This window comes from Bubalus kerabau, chromosome 13 (assembly GCF_029407905.1).
Source record: "Bubalus kerabau isolate K-KA32 ecotype Philippines breed swamp buffalo chromosome 13, PCC_UOA_SB_1v2, whole genome shotgun sequence".
NCBI classification, from domain to species: Eukaryota; Metazoa; Chordata; class Mammalia; order Artiodactyla; family Bovidae; genus Bubalus; species Bubalus kerabau.
In genome coordinates, this window is record NC_073636.1 from 53077291 (window position 1) to 53090971 (window position 13681).

Sequence of the window (13681 nt, forward strand, 5' to 3'; positions counted from 1 at the left end):
GAGGCTATGGTTTTTCCAGTGGTCATGTATGGATGTGAGAGTTGGACTGTGAAGAAAGCTGAGTGCCGAAGAATTGATGCTTTTGAACTGTGGTGTTGGAGAAGACTCTTGAGAGTCCCTTGGACTCCAAGGAGATCCAACCAGTCCATTCTAAAGGAGATAAGCCCTGGGATTTCTTTGGAAGGAATGATGCTAAAGCTGAAACTCCAGTACTTTAGCCACCTCATGAGAAAAGTTGACTCATTGGAAAAGACTCTGATGCTGGGAGGGATTGGGGGCAGGAAGAGAAAGGGACAACAGAGGATGAGATGGCTGGATGGCATCACCGACTCTATGGACATGAGTTTGAGTGAACTCCAGGAGTTGGTGATGGACAGGGAGGCCTGGCATACTGCAATTCATGGGGTCACAAAGAGTCAGACACAACTGAGCGACTGAACTGAACTGAACTGAACTGAATACAACTGGGGAGAAGCAGATGGAGGACTTTAGTGTGCATGTAACTTTTTATTCTTAAACTTAGTAGGTGAGTGGGCTCATTCTTTATACCTTTCTAAATATCTGAAATTTTTAATAGTTATGTTTAGAAGAAGTATCAATACAAGGCTTCTCTGTACTGGAGAGTGACAATGGCTTGAGAATATAGCACAAAGTGGACTAACTCATAATCCTTGAGTGCTGCCTATGTGAATCCTAGAGCAGAACTTACAAAGTATTTTAAAGAATTATTTAGGCTAATTAATTAATGTACACCAGCAATGTACACCCTGGCTACACATTAAGATCCCCTGGGGAACAGGATCCAATGTCTGCTGCTGTGCATCAAATTACCATACAACTATCTCTTGGTTTCTGCAGGTCAGGAACCTGGGTTTGGTTTATTTGGGTCCTTTAGTCTCATCTGTAGGTCTGGTGGGGAGGATCTGATTCCAGATTCACTAACATAGTTACTGGCAAGATTTAGTTCCTTGGACTGAGGGTCTTAGTTCCTTGCTGGCTCCTGTCCAAAGGTCACATCAGTTACTTGCCGGTGGGCTTCTCTAGTCTGGCAGATTGCTTCGTCATATCATGTGAGCCAAGAAGGGAATCAAGAGAGAACGCCAGATGGAAGTCATGGTTTTTTATAAGCTAGTCCTGTAAGTGACAGTTTGTTATTTTGGTTATATTCTATTTGTTAAGAGCAAGCCACAAAGTCTAGCCTTTACTCAAGTGAGGGGATTATACAAAGGCATGATATCAGGAAAGGGGGATCACTGGGGGCAATCTGAGATACCTGCCTACCATAAGAGCATGTAACATAGGAGTAAAATTTCATCACCATAAAATTTCAGCAAATTCACAGGTCCAGTCCACATTCAAGAGAAGGAAATTCTACACAAGTGTGGGTTATTGGGGGTCATTTTAGGGTTCTGTCAACCAAAGATAGATGAAGACTTCTTAGATTGGACACAAAAAGCATGAATCATTAAAAAAAAGTAATTAATCTGTGGCTTCCCTGGTGGTTCAGTGGTTAAGAATTCACCTTGCAATACAAGGACACTGGTCTTTGTCTGGAAGATCCTACATGCTTCGTGGCAATTGAGCCCACGTGCCACAACTAATGAGCTTGTACTCTGGAGACCACAAGCGGCAACTACTGGAGCCATGCACCACAACTACTAAAGCCCGCATGCCTAGAGCCTAAGCCCTGCAACAATAGAAGTCATCACAATGAGAAGCCCTTGCACGGCAACTAGAGTCGCCCCGGCTCGCAGCAACTAGAGAAAGCCCATGTGTAGCAACGAAGACCCAGCACAGTCAAAATAAATAAATAGGTATTTTTTCAAGTGATAATTTGAACTTCATAAAAATTGCAACTTTCTGCTCTTTGAGAAACACCATTCAGTTCAGTTCAGTTCAGTAGCTGAGTCGTGTTGGACTCTTTGCGACCCCATGGACCACAGCACACCAGGCCTCCCTGTCCATCACCAACTCCCAAAGTCTACCCAAACCCATGTCCATTGAGTCAGTGATACCATCCAACCATCTCATACTCTGTCATCCCCTTCTCCTCCTGCCCTCAATTTTTCCCAGCATCAGGGTTTTTCAAATGAGTCAGCTCTTCACATCAGGTGGCCAAAGTATTGGAGTTTCAGCCTCAACATCAGACCTTCCAATGAACACCCAACACTGATCTCCTTTAGGATGGACTGGTTGGATCTCCTTTCAGTGCAAGGGACTCTCAAGAGTCTTCTCCAACACCATAGTTCAAAAGCATCAATTCTTCAGCGCTCAGCTTTTTTTATAGTCCAGCTCTCACCTCCATACATGACTACTAGAAAAACCATAGCTTTGACTAGACGGACCCACTACCCTAATTGAGGGCATTTTGAGATACCCCACATTCTCAACTGTGGTTGTCCAACCCATCATCAAGTCCTCTCTGTTCTATTCTTTCCCTGTCTCTCTCTCTCTCTTCTTTCCTCCATCCTATTCCAATACAGCTTCCTAAACACCTGCCAATCAAATCAAGGTACTCTTGCCTGGACAGTTAAGGTCTTGCCTTCTTCACTGAAAGCACCAATCACTAAATTTTCATTTTTTTCAAACAAACGTCCACTGGATATGAAATACTTATAAATGATATTAATTTATATAAATTATACAAGATGTAAGGTTTCTTTGAGGAGAAAAAATCCTCAGTATTTTTAAAATTATTCAACTTCCGTAACACACAGCCTTCTTGGACCGTTGTACAGCAAAACTCTAGGGTGTCTCATAGGTTTACAGCATTTAAATGTACTCTCTTCTTATGGAAGTAAATCGTTTGGAATCAAAAACTCCCAAGAAAAAAGCAAAGAGTCTGCGAAGATAAAATTCCTCACTGACTACTGCAGAAAACTCTTACTTCCTAGGTTATGGAAAGGAGAAGTGAAACTTAACTTCTGACCATATTTTCCACTTGAAGAGACCCAGATTTGTTTCAAGAACATCTGCATACATTTACCAGAAGGTTAAAATCCTTTTCTTTGTATGCGAGAGTGACAATGGCTTAAGGCTATAGGACAAAGTGGACTGACTCATAATCCTTGATTTTCAGGTGTGCACTCCTTAGGTAATGTAGAAAAGAATTCAATGGTTTTGTAAGTAATATAACACTCCTTTGCTACCAAGTATTAATACTATTATAATAGATCTCAACCTTTTCTAACTAATTTAATTCACATTCTGTGGAAGTCTTTTAATTTCATGAAAAATAGATATTCAGGAACGTTTCCCAAGGATGTGACTACAGATAGAATTGACTCTAATATTCTCATGGAATTATTTGTAATAAAGTAGGAATCAGTAACCTATCATAGAGCCAATTAATAAATCTGGAAGGAAAAACTACTAAATTCATAAATATCATTACCCTCTAAGCTGTAGAGGTAGATCCGCCGGTGTGCCCAGCGCTAGTGTCAGGGGGCTCAGACAGGACTGTAGCAATTACTGTGCTGAGTGCTAGTGGACCGCAGTCACCCCTGGAAAGGCACCCAGGACAGCACTCTGGAAACCTGGCATCTCATTCACCACAAGTTTATCATGTAGATTTGCACAGGTCATTTGTTCATTTTTTGTCTCTCTATTACTCATTTATAGGTAAGGATCTACCTACATCCATAATAAGATTGTATCTGGGAGAATAGTGAGGAGTGCTATTCAAATGCAGGGTTTCTTTGGGGTAATAAATTATAATGTAATGCATTCTATCTCTCTTTTTTTTTCAGGGTAAAAGAAAACACCTCATTGAAGTATTAATTCTTGACTAATCTCAAAGTAAAATAAAAGGTAGAAAAATGTAGGGTCCACATATTCATTCAGACATGCAAACATTCTGGTTCCATTCTTCATACTGGGTTCTCTGGGCAATTGATGTGAGCATTGAATTAAAAACAAATGATGGATTCTTTGTAAAACAGTATTTGTTTCATATAAATGAAGATGGAAGTCATGATAAGCCTCATAACACTATCCAAAGTTATAGGCAGTTCTTTTCTTACCTCTGGGATTATGACTAGACCAAATATTAAGCCAAAAAGGACAAGGTTAACTCCATACATCCATCGGAGGAAGATGAAATATGATGCCACCGAAGAACCAAAGTGACCTGAAGAGAAGACGACGGTGGGTGTAAGTGTTGCAGAAGGAGGATGGTAACATTGCCAAGCACTGTATGTGGATGATGGGTACAATTTGCATGTCAGTCTGTGGAACACGTATCTCTTCTTTTTTTTTTTCAAATAAAAAGGGCTTAACCGATCTGCCTAAGTTCCTACAATCAGAAAGTGAAGAAGCACAATTTAAATTCTGGTCTAACTAGTCCAAAGCCCATTCCTTTTTCTAATACAACAGAACCTATGATAAGCTAACCCGTTGGTCCAGGACACAGTCCAAACCCTTGGAAAACTCTTTAGCAAACCAACTAAAAACAGTGACACCAAAATACTCACTTTCAATGTCCTTGATCTTCATTTCCCAGGGGATACATTGAGTCTTGAAATTATGAAAGTCTCTTTTAAATTTGACCCATTTCTGAAATTAAACAGACAACACCCTCAGTTCATTAACATGCTGCTTTGGGGCTTGGAGGTGCATGCGGATGTTGACATGTCAACACGAGGTCAACAGGTAAGTGAGGTTGTCATGCTGGAGCTGTTGAGACCAGGCTGTCTGAGGTGGAGGCTCACATCATCACTTTCAAAGTTAGGTGTGAATGAGAGAGAAGCCAGGGCAACACAATATCTTGCAATTTTCTATAATGCTGATAAAATTTCAGGTTTGGACAGTTTACATATGAACTTAGAAAGTCTATGTATAATTTCTGATTTGGGGAATCAAATTGGTTTAGCAAACTCTTATGTAACTTCCTTCATCTAAAACCAAAAATTCAAGGGAAAAAAAAATCTCACACCTACAATTGGCAGACAGTCGAGTGCCTTAATCTCATAGGAACTGTTGCTAAACTATAAGACTGAAGGCAGTGCTAAAAGAGATCTCAGCCCCAGGTTTCCCATTCTTCCAGTGAAACGGCAGCCTGTGTTTTTTTTTAACCCGCTAACATTAGTTAGGAAGGCATTATGCCCCTTTCCAGGGTCTACTCCAGCTCCAACACTCACTTTTTACCAGTCAGAAACCTGAGCAGCTGATTGCTGGCTGCATGAAAATCTGTCAACTCTTTCAGGGGATGTTCTTCAACAGTCCTACCCCCTGAAAATAAATCCATTTGGAATTTTTAAAAAAAACTTATAGAAAATAGCAGGCAAAGATAAAGTAAAGAGAAAATTCTAAGATCAGTTTCTATTGTTACAAAGGTCTCAAAAGAACTTGTTCATGAAGGAAATGAGATTTTCATTTGTAAATTCACTAAAGCATAAAAGGGAAAATTTATCTGAAGGAACCAGATGGACTTCCAGATGTAAAGGCTTTGACTATATAGTTATTGGATAATTACTGTATAAGGAAGGAAACCACCTGTCAGAAGGGAGATGGTCACAGATGCCAAGGAGAAGAGGGACCCATTAGCAAAGGACAGGTTCATAATAATGGCAAAGATCTTCCTAAGATGAGCAGGGATGTGGGGACACTGGCTACCCCAATCCCATTGCTTCTACCTTTCCTAGTTCTGATTCTGTGCTTGAAAACCATCTTTGGTTTATTTGGCTTCTTATGTAGGTCTGTCTGTAAGGAAAGCATTTGCCCATCACCTGGGCTGTGAATATTTTGATTTCTATGGCAGTAATTTTTTTCACTGCAAATTAGTAGATTGGAATTGGAATAATAATTCATGTGTACATGTTAAGTCATGTCTGACAACCCCATGGACAGTAGCCCACCAGGCTCTGTCCATGGAATTTCCCAGGCAAGAATACTGGAGTGGGTTGCCATTTCCTACTTCAGGGGATCTTCCTGACCCAGGGATTGAACCTGCATCTCCTCCAGTGGATTCTTTACCACCGAGCCACTTGGGAAGCCTGGGATTATTGTTTAGCTTTCCATAAAACTGTATTGGGATTCCCTGGTGGCTCAGATGGTAAAGAATTTGCCTGCAGTGTGGGAGACCTGGGTTGGGAAAATCCTGGAGGAGGGCATGGTAACCCACTCCAGTATTCTTGCCTGGAGAATCTCATGGACAGAGGAGCCTGGCAGGCTACAGTCCATGGGGTCGCAGAGTCAGACACAACTGAGCGACTAAGCATAGCACATAACTGTACTATCAAAAATAAAAGATATTGTTATGGACTTCAAATTTTTCAGTTCTTGCATTGGTTATTCCTCCTTGTAAATTAGTAATCTGGTATCTGATTTTATATATTTGTCTCATAAGCTTTGTTAATGTAAGTCCTTCCCTGAGAGACAGATCCTCTGTCAGGGTGCTGATAAAATCAGTATAAAATATAGCTTTGTGAGGCTGAGGACCAATGGAATAATGAATGTTGCCAAGTGAGGCCCTTGGAGACACAGCCTGCCAGTCTGGTCACTTGGCAACCACTTGCAGCCCCTCAAGGCTGAGGGCATCTCAGCCTAAAAGTGATGCCTGGAGGTGGGGGGCATAGGCAGAGAGAGGCCTGGGAGAAGCTCAGCATTGAAACTCTTATCCTTCATTGATTTAGAGCATCAGAAAACTGAGCCTGGGTGTGGGTGGGAGAAGACCTCAACTCCCCCAGAACTGTGTGACATGGTAGCTGCCCCCTCGGACGGGGTTCCTGGCTGTGTGTGTCATCTTGCTCTTCAGCTGTGTATAGGAGAAAAGATTTCAAACAGCAGTCAAACGAGACACAGACACATCCTGCCTGCGGATGATATCTGAATCTGAATAACCAAAAACAACCAGTGAAGCCTGAGAAATAGTGTGCAAAACAAGGAAAAAGAGATCCCTTTCTTTGAGATTTTTTAGAAAGTATTTCCTCTAGGATACATAATTAAATTTTGAGAGACGGTTCAATATTCTTGCTTGCATATGTTCTTAGTCACTCAGTCATGTCCAACTCTTTGTGACCCCATAGACTGTAGCCCTCCAGGCTCCTCTGTCCATGAGATTTCCCAGGTGAGAATACTAGAGTGGGCTACCATTTTCTACGCCATCAATATTAGCAGGATACAAAAAACATGGCTTCTAAAGCACAGGATGGCAATTAGAGTTTTAAAAAAGAATATGGGGTGCGTGTGTGGGGGGCAGAATTCCCTGGCAGCCCAGTGGTTTAGGACTCTGCATTTTCACTGCTGAGGGAATGGGTTCAATCCTTGGTCCAGGGAACTAAGATCCCACAAGCCTTTTGGCTGGAAAATAAAAGAATACAGGTGAAGTATGGAAGAATTGATTACAAGATTGCTAAAAGTTCAGTAATAGAATGAAAATAAACATTATACTTTAACTGAGACAAAAGAAAATTGATTCAATGGTATTGAAAATAAACCTGAGAAATTTCTGAGATGCAAAGAGAGAATAAGCAAAGAATTAAAAATCATGAGGGAAAGTAAATACAAAGAGTGAGGAATTGGCAGCCATCCTTCTCCTAGTGCAGAAGCTGGAACTGTTTGAACAGAAACAAATTAGATCATTTATCAGACATATTTGAAGAACAGGTTCCTCAGTTGAGAAGAAAATTCTGAGTGTGCAGTTAAGCGATAAATGGTTTTTAGATAAAAATTAATGTGACCCATAGATAGTTGTCAGGCAACTATAATGAAAAAGGAAGAAAAAATAATATTAGGGATAAAAAAGATTTAAACTCAACATATATAAAATGTAGTTACAAAAATTATGAGACTATCTATATGCAATTTTCTGTTAATACATATGAAACTCTTAATGAAAGGATCAAGTCTGGGAAGATAAAAAAATATCAAAATGACCCTAAGAAGAAGTTAAACCTTGACTATCCCAATTGGAAAAACATTAAAAAATTATCAAGGTATTCTATAAAATGCTTCCTGACCTGTATAGTTTTGAGGATGTCATCTTTCAATTTTCAAAAAAAAAAAAAAAAATCATGCTCTTCAAGCTGATTTACAGCATAAAAGGGAGGTAATGCTATTTGTTTAATGTTACAAAGCAAGTACAACCCTAATATTAAAATATGCCAAGACAGCATGCATGTGTGTGTGTGCACACATAAATTCAATCAATCTTGCAAAATTTTATGTAAAAATTATAAATAAAATACTTGAAAATCAGATGTGCCTGATAAAACTAAGTTTATGAACATATGGGAAAGGTATTTAACAAAATCTAACATCTATTTATCTTAGGAAGTATCACTATGAACAAAGCTAGTGGAGGTGTTGGAATTCCAGCTGAGCTATTTCAAATCCTAAAAGATGATGCTATTAAAGTGCCTCATTCAATATGCCAGCAAATTTGCAAAACTCAGCAGTGGCCACAGGACTGGAAAAGGTCAGTTTTCATTCCAATACCAAAGAAAGGCAATGCTGAAGAATGTTCAAACTACTGCACAATTGCACTCATCTCAAACACTAGCAAAGCGATGCTCAAAATTCTCCAAGCCAGGTTTCAATAGTATGTGAACCGAGAACTTCCAGATGTTCAAGCTGGATTTAGAAAAGGCAGAGGAACCAGAGGTCAAATTGCCAACATTTGTTGGATCATTGAAAAAGCAAGAGAGTTCCAGGAAAACATCTACTGCTTTATTGACTAGGCCAAAGCCTTTGACTGTGTGGATCACAACGAACTGTGGAACATTCTTCAAGAGATGGGAATACCAGACGACCTGACCAGCCTCTTGAGAAATCTATATGCAGGTCAAGAAGCAACAGTTAGAACCAGATATGGAACAATGGACTGGTTCCACATTGGGAAAGGAATACATCAAGGCTGTTATATTGTCACCCTGCTTATTTAACTTATATGCAGAGTACATCATGAGAAACGCTGGGCTGGAAGAAGCACAAGCTGGAATCAAGATTACCAGGAGAAATATCAATAACCTCAGATATGCAGATGACACCACCCTTATGGCAGAAAGTGAAGAAACACTAAAGAGCCTCTTGATGAAAGTGAAAGAGTAGAGTGAAAAAGCTAGTTTAAAACTCAACGTTCAAAAAACTAAGACCATCACTTCATGGCAAATAGATGGGGAAACAGTGGAAACAGTGACAGACTTTATTTTCTTGGGATCCAAAATCACTGCAGATGGTGACAGCAGCCATGAAATTAAAAGATGTCTGCTCCTTGGAAGAAAAGCCATGACAAACCCAGACAGCATATTAAAAAGCAGAGACATTACTTTGCTGACAAAGGAGGTATGTCTAGTCAAAGCTATGGTTTTGACTATACTGGAAAAACCATAGCTATGGTTTTATATGGATGTATGGATGGATGTAAGAGTTAGACCATAAAGAAAGCTGAGTGTGGGAGAATTGATGCTTTTGAACTGTGGTGTTTGAGAAGACTCTTGAGAGTCCCTTGGACTGCAAGGAAATCAAACCAGTGAGTCCTAAAGGAAATCAGTCCTAAATATTCATTGGAAGGACTGTTGCTGAAGCTGAAGCTCCAATACTCTGGCCACCTGATGCAAAGAACTGACACTAGGAAAGACCCTGATGCTGGAAAAGATTGAAGGCAGGAGGAGAACGGGATGACAGAGAATGAGATGGTTGGATGGCATCGCTGACTCAATGGACATGAGTTTGAGCAAGCTCCGGGAGTTAGTGATGGACAGGGAAGCCTGGCGTTTTGCAGTCCATGGGGTCTCAAAGAGCTGGACACAACTGAGCAACTGAACTAAACTGAATTGAACATCTATTTGGAAATTCCAATAAAATGGAAGTCTTATTAAACTAGAAATAAAAGGATAATTTCTTATTGTGAGAAAGAAAATCTATTTCAAAGTTGTCAAGGTAACAACTCTCATTAATCTAATGTGAAACATTGGAGTCATTTTCATTAAAGTAATGGAAAAGCAAAGAGACTTACGATCACCATTATCAACTGAAACTGTTCTAGTATTGCTAATCTGCAGTTCAGGACAGGAATGACTTAGAACTCAAGAAAAATATCTTTACATACACAGTTAGATGAAAATGATTAAAACTAATAAGGAAGTACAATAGAGGAAGCAGATTAAAAATGAATATTCAAATACACAGTTTTCCTGCATACCAGCAATATCTAGTTATTAAATAAAAGGAAAAATGATCTCATTCACAAAATCAACCAAAATGTAAATTTTGTAGAAATAACATATAACATAGAAAAGATCTATATGAAGAAAATGACAAACTTTGCTGAAGGATATAAAATGAAAGCTTGAGAAATTATGATATTCTTAGATGTGAAGACTGGATATTCTACAGATAAGTTTTCCCAAATTAAATCAAAGATTTAAAAAATTTCCACTCTATTTTGTGGTTTAAGGAGAATAAAATTGAATACATTTAAAAAACAATTTCCAATCAAAATCTCAATGGACTATACTGGAAATTGGCAAAGTGATTTTAAAATTGCATATGGAAAAAAAATAATGCTAATAAAACATAACAAAATGCAAATGGAAACATAGGAAAGACTGGCCAAGACATTTTTGAGAAAGAAAGGTAAAAAGAGGAAGCCTTATGAGCCATTAGACTGAATCAATAGTTGAAATGATGAATTCAAATAAAAGTTCCAAAAAAGGCCCTATACAAGAATTAAGTGAATGAAAATGATAGTTTTTCAGATCAGTAGGTAAAGGAAAGATACTTCCATAGTTTCATAGTTAAATATCCAATTAGAGGTCATTACTTTAGCTTGAATCAGAAGCCCAGGTTATGACATAACACACCAGAGCTGTCCTTGACGCCCTGTTGACATCACTGTTTGTCTTCTGTATGACTCTGATTAAACCATGGCCCTTCTGGGTCTCCACCAAACCAAAGTCTTGATTTGAGGGCTTGGAAAATAATATCCCAGTAGATTCAACACCATTAATTCTGTGAGTTTAGTTCTTCACTGGAAGGAAACAAGTCTCCAGTATATTGAAGCCCTCACAGTTTATCAGAGAGAAATGGACAGTTGGTTTCATTCCTGGATAAATTAGAATGACTGACTGGACCTCAGAGTCAGGATTCTGGGGGAGGTGGACACAAGCTGTGAAGCCGGGCAGGTGCCTGCGATGGTCAGGAACTGAGCCAGTCCTCCCATAGGTTTGCAGCCTCCGAACCACACACCTTAGCCATCAGCATCCTATAGGCGTAGAGTCGCTTGCCTTTGCCCTTTCCCAAGGCTCCTTCATACTTCTCCACAAATTCTTGGGCCTCCCTGGTTAGAGGAGGGAATAAGGCAGAAATTTAATTAACACCCAAGCAAAAGAAATCTGAACTATGAAGGCATATATATGGCTGAGGGCCTTGAGTGTTTTATACCCCTAGTTTAGAATGCAAGTTCCACGAAGGCAGGACATTTTGTCTGTTTTGTCCACTGAAGTTTCCCAAATGCCAAGGACAGTGATTGGTACACAGCTGGCACCTGTAGGCAGAATTTCGGCTTCCATGACCGTCACCCCCTTGTGAATAGCAAAAGGAATTTTGCAGATGTAATTAAGATTACTGACTTTAACCTAGCGAGACTACACTGGATATCTGGAAGGGCCCATACATCACATGAGCCCTTAGAAAAAGAAAAGGAAGGCAGAAGAGTCAGAGAGAGATGTGGCAAAAAAGGAAATCAGAGAAATTAGAATAAGGAGAATCCTCTATCCTCTGTTGCTGGGGCCCTTCTGGAGGATGCCACATTGGAGAGCAAGAGAAGAAAATGAATTTCTATCAAAAGTCAGTGAACCTGGAAGAGGACCTCGAGTCCCAGGTGGGAGGGAACCACAGGCCTGCTGATACCTTGATTTTAGCCTGGTGAGACCCTGAGCAAAGAATCCAGCCACACTATGCTGAACTTGTGACCAACAGGATTGTGAGCGAATAAACTGTCTTAAGCTATTAAATTTGTAGTATTTTGTTAGAGCAGCAATAAAAAAAAAATACAGCATTCACTATATATTTTTAGAGTGCATGAACATTGAATGAGTGAGTAAACATCCAAGGAAGACCGCATGAGAAGCACATGGATAGGCCTCTCTGTTAAATACTTTGGGTCAAACACTGGAGCTGGTGCTGGCTTCTGAGAACTGATTGTTAAATACTCAGAAACTTGGTCCACCAATTATTAAACTATTGATAACTTGAAACTGGCCATGGTGGGAGTATTTAGACTATGGGAATCAGCAAGCATTCCACATCAGGGCTCTCCCATGCCAACACCCAAAGAATCAGTTTATCAGCAACCACTGGATAAGACCATACAAGTAGATGAAGAATTAAATCCATCTCAGTGGGGGTGGAAGAATGGCTGCTGTTGCTCGGGCTCTCCTGCTGGCAACATAACCTATACCACCTCCAAAGTGCAAATGGAGGTAGTTGCTACCTGTCAAAGTTACATTCTAACCTGGGGTTAATCCCAAGACTGGTTTTATTAGGATGTCTCAATGATGTCCCAATGTTAATGAGGCCATCTGTGTAGCTTCTCGGTCCGGGATCAAAAGCGGGGCTGTATGGGATTAAGGCTCCTTTGTGGGGTCAGCCCCTGCTCCCCTCAGTCTGCAGTCATTCTGGCAGTTATCTGTGACTACCAATGACTCCAGGACAACAAAGAATGTTTTCATGAAACTCATACTTTTGTCCTCTTCCTATATTTCATGAGTGGGTAGGGACTCCTAAGCATTCAGGGTTTGTGAGTTTGAATGTGACAACGTTTAAGATTTGGTAACTTTGGATAAAAAAATCTTTGGATAAAAAAAATTTAAAAAATTTATTATCCAAAAAAACTTTGGATAATAAAAAAGTAAGCCAGATCTTATGCCTGAGCCATTGAACCTGGCACCAAATGCTTCTTTTCTTGACATTCAGACTGTGTCCAGAAACCCAGAGAGCCCTCAGAAGAACAGAGGTCCCTGCTCAGAATTGGATACAAACTCTAAGGATTGTTCACTGCAAACAGACCAAGCAGTCTAACAATTTTGATGGATGCAACAAGCTTTTTTGGATCAGTAAAAGTGTATAAATAATCACAACTAACATTTTTATAGCAAATCCTTTTACATCTGTTATCTGTGATCCATGTGCTTCATTACTAGAAACAGTAGTTGGTTTATGGAAACACTGGCTCTTGCCCTGCACTTCCCAACTGTTGCAAATCCTCTTTTTTTTTTTTTTGGTCACACTGTGTGGCTTGCAGGATCTTAGTTCCCAAACCAGGGATTGAACCCATGACTTTGGCAATGAAATTGTGGAGGTCTAACCACTGGACCTCCGGGGGAAGTCCCTACAAATCTTCCTTCTGTAGGGTGCTCCTGCCTCCTCCTTTTCTCCTCCTTTCAAATGGGGAACTTTATGCAAGCTCATCTCTCCTCTTCCTCAAACCAGGTGGTGTGTGAAAAATGAAGCGAAAAGGCAAAAGAGGTGGGATCCTTTGCTTTGTGGAAAGTTCTAGGGGCTTGAATCTCAAGGTCACTTTTGACAGGTGGTTATCAACCCCTCAGGCCCCTCCAACACTCAGGAGAGGAGGAAGCCATTGAGGCATGACTTTCCTCGGTAGCCACCCACAGAGAGCACTTCAGGAGCCCCTCACATTGCCCTAGAAAGACCCTCCTTGTTGATAAAGTGGCCCAAATAA

The 13681-nt window shown here is 40.1% G+C and overlaps 1 protein-coding gene across 1 annotated transcript in view; it reads right to left on the reverse strand.

The window, feature by feature from the left end:
- The window catches only part of TMC2 (transmembrane channel like 2), a 96794-nt gene that overhangs the window by 46374 nt on the left and 36739 nt on the right, over window positions 1–13681 (reverse strand). The window contains exons 5-7 of the mRNA XM_055543305.1: window positions 11188–11278; window positions 4473–4554; window positions 4023–4129 (exon numbers count right to left, since the gene is read on the reverse strand). Coding sequence (XP_055399280.1) covers window positions 4023–4129; window positions 4473–4554; window positions 11188–11278 — 280 coding nt within the window. The remainder of the gene's footprint in view (window positions 1–4022; window positions 4130–4472; window positions 4555–11187; window positions 11279–13681) is intronic.